The following is a 7900-nucleotide window of genomic DNA, read 5'->3' as shown; positions in this document are numbered from 1 at the left end:
CATCTTTTCAGATGTTTTATTAAGTCCATTTTGCCAATGTTGACTTGAAATCCTCTCACAAAAACCAAAAATAATGAAAAAGCTGTGACGCCACACCAAAAGGTTGGCTGAGTTTACAGAAGGAGTCGCTTTAGACCAGACTAGCATTATTTCCCCCAATAATAATTTTTACATTTATTGTTCCATTGACAACATATAAATACCAGTTGTTTCGTCTACAGCTGACTTTCTCCTCTTTTGATAACTTAAACTTTAGAAATTAGCTTTTTAAACTTGTTCTGTATTGAGTAATTCATAATTGGCTGAAATTTTTCTACAAGGACTATTATATTGAAAACTGTAAGTAGGGCAGAAAGCAGTCATGTTTTAAGTTAAACACTACATTCCATCCTAAGTCTAATGAGCGGATAGTTACAGTCTGTTCCTCTAATAAATCAGCTTTTATAACACGCATGTGCAATGCATCGTTTTTTAACAATCATGTAGTTAAAGAGGAGTGAATTCAAAGGTGGTGGACAAACTAGCTGGGTTGGGGTTGTGGACTGTGAATTTTATCGTTGTTTATGAAATTTTATCATTCTTTTTTGTCTATTTTTAGTAAATGTAGAATTCTTTAGATTAACCCCCTCTTAAGCTTGAAGACTGAAATCAAAGGTTGGCTGAGTTTTCCTTTTGAAAGGGTCACAATCAACCAAAAGTCAGTTTTGAATTAGATCGCTGCACTTATTTCTGTTTTATAATTGATAATTGATAGCTCTGACTTGCAGCTGATGATTTCACTTAATTAATAATATGATCAACCTGATTTTAGATTATATAAAGTTAAAAAAAAAGATGACTGAAACTGAAGAAGCTATAGCTGAGAGCGGAGATGCTTTTATGTTAGGTTCGCTCGACATTCTCGTTTTGCTTTCCTTTGTTGGTTTTCTTTTGTACTGGTTCTTTGGCAAGCGTAGTGATGATAATCAATATAAACCAGAAATCACAGGATTGGCAGGTTTGAAACAAGTTTCAACAGTAACAGCGTCATTTACCGATTCATCAGGATTCATATCAAAAATGAAGAAAGGAGGTAATTAAATCAAGTGTAAAAATAGTTCAAAATATATGATTTGTTTTTTCTGTCTCCTTTTTTTATAAGTTTGTTTTGGCACGTGGTTTTTTCTTACTTTTATTTTAAGTATGAAAGTCTTGCCACCACACTCGCAAACAACCTTAATAGCTTTCTACCAGAAGATAGGTAATCTTTGGAATGACCCGACCAGGGATTGAACCCAAAATTTGCACTACCTTTACACTAAGGTGGCTTAACTGAGCAACATACCTGAGCAACATATGGTCTGCACAATGTTTACATTTTATTACCGTCTTGTCCCTTTGACCTCTAAATAATATTTTTTTATTTTTGATTAAAAAACTAGCAATAAAGGGGCTCTTCCAGAAAATGTCCGTACATGGGGGTTGGAGGATATATTGTCTGGGGGGTAGCAAAAAATCATCCAAATTTACTTTGCCCGGGGGGTAAATTTGCTTTGTCCTGGGGGGGGGGGGGTCAGCTGATACTTGTCCGAGGGGTAAAACCCGTTGTCCGGGGGCCAAAAGTTTATTTGTCCGGGGGGTAAATCGCTTAAAATTGCTATATCCTCCACCCCCCCCATATTCCTTTTTCTGGAAAAGCCTAAGGCTCGAAACTGTTGCCCTTTTCATAGCTAAATATTAAAGAAATACCCTAATTATGTTGGCTTTTAGGTAAAACAGTTGCCATCTTCTATGGTTCTCAGACTGGTACAGGTGAAGAATTTTCACAACGTCTTTCAAAAGATTGTCAAAGGTATGGTTTGAAAGCTGGTGTTTTTGACCCTGAAGAATGTGAAATGGAAGAATTATGTGAAATTAAAGATGAAATTGAAGACCATCTTGTCATTTTCGTTTTGGCTACATACGGTGAAGGTGATCCAACCGATAATGCAATTCCATTTTCTGAATGGTTAGCAAACAATGAACCAAATTTGGAAGGTGTCAAATATGCTGTCTTTGCACTTGGGAATAAGACTTACGAGCATTACCAAGCGTTTGGACGTTTAGTCGATAAAAAGGTATATAGATTTTGTTCCTTCTTAATTCTCTTTTGTGTTTTATTTTTTGTTGTGAACATAAAATGAGCATCTATCTAATGCTCATGGGTTAATACTGTTTTTTTTAAGAATATTTTCAGACTTCTTTCTTTGACGGTAAATCGAGAAAACCAAGCATTCTCTAGCAAATCTCTCCAATGGCTTTTATTACAAGACTTAGTAATTGAAATTCTTTAAATTCACTCTCAAGTTTCAAACAGGAGGGAATAACCGTATCCAGACGATAAAATCAAGCCAGAAATTTATATTATTAATAACAGCGTAGGATTAAAAGCGCCAAGGTTCATTGTAAATATTTCGAAACAGCCCATTTATCCCTATTTATCCCAAAAGCACTCGAAATAGCCATGTTATTCACATAGATTTATAAGGCCCGAAGGGCTGGATGTTGTGCTTTTTAAGCCATCGCAGGAAAAAAAATTGAATATCGGAAAAAAATATTGTTGCTATGGTTTTTGAAAACCTGCAAAGCTTCTGATTGGTCAAGCGCTGAAATTCTTTTGTAATGTCACTTGACCTAGGTTGGATTTCCTACCTAACCATGGCACACTTTTAGCAAAAGTACGACATCTAGCTCTTCGGGCTTTATAAATTTATAAATCCCCTAATTTAATTCCTTGAATCCTTTTTTTTACCAAACTGTGTTTTGCTTTGTTTTTCAATGCTGTTTTGTATGATATAAATTAAAACATTTGCATCCAATTAAAAGTTGAAGCAATATTTTTTGGGCCAATAAACTATTTTGGATCTTACTGGAGTGATTACAAAAAGCAGGTTCGTCACAGGTTTCTCACTTTGCTTGCTATAGTCACATTGCCAAGCTATACGTGATTATAGAATGTAACAAATACATCTTTATTTAAGAGCCTCGCGACTCACGTAACTTCCCAAGAACTTTCAAGACCAGGATTCGTAGTATCATAAACTATTGTTTAAATACATTGGTACAAAATTTATTACCTTAAGGGCAGAAATTTTCGTGGGAACCAATTTTCACAGAATTTAATCTCGCGGTTTTTTGACAAACCCGCGAAACACGAATATTCTCAGGATTTAAAAAATTACTTCTAAGATTGGTTAGTTTATGGCGAAATATTTCTTCCCTTAAAGGTATTTCTTCAAATTTATTTTCTTTAGGTTGAAGAATTAGGAGGTATCCGTATTCACGAGATTGGTGAGGGAGATGATGATGGTAATATTGAGGATGATTTTGTGTCGTGGAGAGAAACATTCTGGGATACCGTGTGTGAGAAGTATCATTTGAATAAAGATAAACGTAAATTGTCATGCTCTGTCTCAAGGGATTACACGCTCAAGGTAAGAAGGGAAAATTGTTTTTCATCAAATCAGGGAGGGTATGGTTGGTACTAACATATCAGAGACATATGTATACTATATTTGGGGACATTTTGATACACAATCATGGATGGACAAAAGGTTGTAGACTTTTCAAAAATTGAGTAAAATCTCTCAAAATGCCCTACTTTCCCCTCTCCCCCCTCTGCAACGTTGCACTGGTGCTGGCATCGCTACACGCCAATATCACAACTCATTTTCTATCAACATTGTGGGGAGAGGAAATTTCTAAAAGTCTACAAACCTTTTGTCCATGATTGCAGAGACCACCTAATCTTTGTCTTCTCGGGACCATTTTATCTAAAAAGTGATTTTTGTAACATAATATTCATTTTTTGCAAAGATTTACACTTTTGAACGATGCTACTTTACGAATTGAGCAAACATTAGAGATATTTGCAAAAATATTTTTATAATTAATAGTTATCTTGAGCAAAGCTTCTCCCAATTTCTCTTGCTCAAAACAAAAGTATTTGAAGATTTTTTTATAAAAGCTTACAGATCTCACAGCCTCGCATTCTTATTCAAAAGTTCCTCTGTCATCTCTCATCATTCTTTATGACATAAATCGTTCTTATAAAAGGAAACATTCACACCCTTCATTGATTCCGATATTTTTTAATTCTGTTGCTCAACAGCATTAGTGAGTTAACTCGAACTCCTCTTTAAATCTCTATAAAAATTGGAACTAGTTCTCATTGGAAACAAATTGCTGAATTAAGTCATGATTAACCTCTCTCAAATCGAAAAATCCCTGAAACAAAGTGGAAGTACTGAAATTGCAATTCTCGCCCGATCTTTGAATTCTAAAAAACGTTGAAATAACCAAAATTGCCAATATATTTCGGCACTGATTGTAGGTGTAGCACTGAATTAAGTATTTAACTGTTCATATCATCTGGTTTTTACAATCTAGAAACCTGAGAATCTCTCAGACGACCAGATTTACCAAGGTGAGATCACTAAGCTTGGTTCGTATACCAAACAACGTCCACCTTACGATGCAAAGAATCCTTACATGGCAAATGTGGCTGTCAACAGGGAACTCCACAAAGCCGGTGGTCGATCTTGTATGCATATTGAAATTGATATCGCAGACTCAGGGATCAAATACAGCGCAGGTAATTAATTGTTTATAAATCTATTGTTATTACATTTTTAGTCAACTTGCGACACCTGCTAATTATTTTGTCTTTTTTTCAGGATGATATCCTAGAAAAACTTAGGGTTCCTCTTAAAAAATGGTTTTTATTAAAAAAATTTATTTTCAAAGGGGACGTCATCAGCCCAAATTTTTACCATACATTTTTGTTACATTTGAAAAATTTAGAATGAGACGATCACAATAAGCTATATACTATTAGAAGTTTTTTTTTTTCAATGCGTAATAATATCATATCTTAAAGATGTCTCCTATTCAGACTAGGAAAATCCTCGATATTGCGATTTTGAAGTTATAAAGCAAAACACTATAATTTGAGATCGGGCCAAAATTTATAAACATCTCAGTGTTTTTATTTAAATTGAGAGAGTCTTTGCACCGAATAAATTTGCTTTGCGTAATCAACCCTCTGCTTTGGTCGTTATTTTCTCCTGGGAAACATATTTTTATCAAATGATAATAGTACGAAAGTTGAATAACCAACTCAAACATACCTTTTATCGGAGAAAAATGTCGGGGGAAAGTGACGAAAATCTTGAGGGGTGACGAAATTTTTTTCAACGGATTAAAATCCAACATTTTTTCCCCGATTAGGTAATTTCATCCGTAATTTTGATTAAAGATTTTTTAAACTCTTTTTTCGCACTTTTGACTAGGTGACCATGTTGGTATTTATCCCACAAATGATCCAGAATTGGTCGAAAAGATTGGAAAGTTACTCAATATCGATCTGGATGAAGTGATCTCTTTGGATAATGTTGATCCAGATGCTTCTAAGAAACATCCGTTTCCCTGCCCGTGTTCATACCGTACCGCCTTATTACATTACGTCGATATTACGTCAACGGTTAAAACTCACGTATTAGCCGAGTTGGTCGCTCACACCAAAGACCCAGAAGAATTAGCCAAGTTGGATTTGATGACAAGTTCTTCTGCAGACGGCAAAAAGATGTATGATGAATGGGTAGTTGGGAACAACAGGCATATCGTGGCCGTAATGGAAGATTTGAAAAGCTGTAAACCGCCCCTTGATTTGTTGTTAGAGTTGATGCCTAGGCTTCAATGTAGGTATTATTCGATTTCATCATCTTCTACAATGCACCGCGATCGAATCCATGTCACTGCTGTTGTTGTTGATTGGATTTCCTAAAGCTGATCGATTACACAAAGGCGTCGCCACCCACTGGTTGAAAACCAAAATCCCCGGTGAAAACATCGCCAATCTTCGTGTCCCCATTTTCGTTCGCCGTACAAACTTCCGATTACCTGTTCGCCCAATTTCCCCTGTTTTGATGGTTGGTCCTGGAACCGGATTTGCTCCTTTCCGCGGCTTCATACAAGAGCGTCAATCACAACAAGAATCAGGCAAAGAAACTGGAGATACTATCCTGTATTTCGGATGTCGTAAGCGTGCAGAGGATTTCATTTACGAGGATGAGTTAACGAGTTACGCCGAAAAAAGAGTGATTACGGACTTGCAGTTAGCATTTTCGAGAGATCAAGAAGCAAAAGAGTATGTTACGCATAAGTTGAAGGCCGATATGGCGAAAATCTGGGATGTGATTAAGAAAGGAGGGCATTTATACGTGTGTGGTGATGCACGCTTTATGGCTAAAGATGTGCACGACATTTTTATTGATTCTATCGTGACACACGGTGAGAAAAGCAAAGAACAAGCTACGAGGTTTTTGAGTAGTTTGAGCGATAAGGGACGATATCAAGTTGATGTATGGTCTTGAGATATCCTCCTTCTTTTTTGTTATTATTGTTTAGGGGTGTTCTTTTTGATATGATTATTTAATTCTTTGCTTTATACTTTAATAAAAATTTACTGATTTTTTTGAAATTTTATTTATCCTTAGCGAAATTTTATTAGGGACCAGTTGTGTCAGGGGAAGAGCAGAAAGGATTTTCATATCGTGAAACTTTACGATATCTCTCTTATTTAGAATACCCTTGAGCATCTTGGTTTTGTTTGAATGTCAAAATGAAAATTGATCAAGGAGACTTGATCAGCAAGTAGACAAAGTTGTAGGATTAGGACATTTATCTGTCCCGCTTTTTTCTGACACGCTACTCTTGTGTGCTTAATTGTGGGGGGGGGGTTCATTTTGCAATTTTTAGAAAAAAAATCACCCCCATATCACTTTATAATGACCCCTCCCATTGTATGACCTTTATGCTATGAAGTGCCAAAATTGGCCAAAAACCTTTTTAGCAAAATCAGGTCAACAGCACTTAATTATGCCCCCCCCCCACATTTTGTTGATTTTTATCTGGAGTACCCACCCCTGCTTATCACACCCCCTCTACAATTAAGCACACATAAGTACAATTTGTAAAATATTGATAATTTACTTCATAATATTTTTGATTCTGCTTTTTCTTAATCTTGTTACTAATTTGTTGTCGTGAAAATAATTCAGAATGCTACGATGCAGAATTTTGCAATATACTAAATTATACTACCTGTCTTTATTTTAAGAAGATCCAAAATTTTTGAAGCCTGCGGATGTTCTTAACATGTTCTTATTTTCACCATTTTGTGAGCATTTTATCCATTTTCCCAAGAAAATGTGTGCTTATGGTCATCAATGCTTTGAAATGTTCTTAACTTGTTCTCAATATTTTGACCATCGAAGCATGATGTTCTAACATAGATCTTTCTTATAAGAAAATGTGTATTTCTGAAATATGAGGCTGAGGGTGTTGTTAGCTTGTTCTCCGCATTCCGTATTTTATTCTATTTTATTCCTGGTTTTGTTTTTTTTGGTGCCATTTTTATCATTTTTGTAGTCGAATATATTTCTTATCAAGCGATCCTCTTTTCGATTGACTTGGACCGTGAAAAAAAATTTATTCATTTTAATTTGCGATGATTATTTAATAGTGAATATTTTTAAAAATATTTTTGATGGCATTTTTTGATCAAAGTTTGATAGGGTTAATAACATAATACAATAGTATAGATATACAATTTCCACTTTAGTTTTTCACTCCAACTTTGTGGCAGCTCAGACTATATGCGGGGTCGTTTTATTTAGTAGTGTGCATTTTTCTCCGGAACGGACTAAATTGTCTTAGATTTTTACAACTTTGACCCATAAATTGCTTGAAAATTGAGTAATTCCAGGCTCAGCATTTTTTCTTAAATTGTTGTTCTTATTAATGAGCCTTTTGTTCTTATAAAAAGATTAAATTGATTTGAAATTTTGAGCATTAGTCATCAAAGCCCTTTTCAAAATAA

The 7900-nt window shown here is 35.1% G+C and overlaps 1 protein-coding gene across 1 annotated transcript; it reads left to right on the top strand.

Moving 5' to 3' along the window:
- Positions 1-790: 790 nt before the first annotated feature.
- LOC136824022 (NADPH--cytochrome P450 reductase-like) lies at positions 791-7630 on the top strand. Its single transcript, XM_067080182.1, is given in 6 exon segments — positions 791-1072; positions 1750-2096; positions 3273-3452; positions 4408-4612; positions 5310-5800; positions 5802-7630. Coding segments are annotated over 6 exon segments (2094 nt in total). The 5' UTR covers positions 791-792; the 3' UTR covers positions 6393-7630.
- The last annotated feature ends 270 nt before the right edge of the window (positions 7631-7900 follow it).

Source organism: Clytia hemisphaerica, unplaced genomic scaffold (assembly GCF_902728285.1).
Source record: "Clytia hemisphaerica strain Z4C2 unplaced genomic scaffold, Clytia hemisphaerica genome assembly, whole genome shotgun sequence".
NCBI classification, from domain to species: domain Eukaryota; kingdom Metazoa; phylum Cnidaria; class Hydrozoa; order Leptothecata; family Clytiidae; genus Clytia; species Clytia hemisphaerica.
This window is presented reverse-complemented; position numbering and strand designations above follow the sequence as displayed.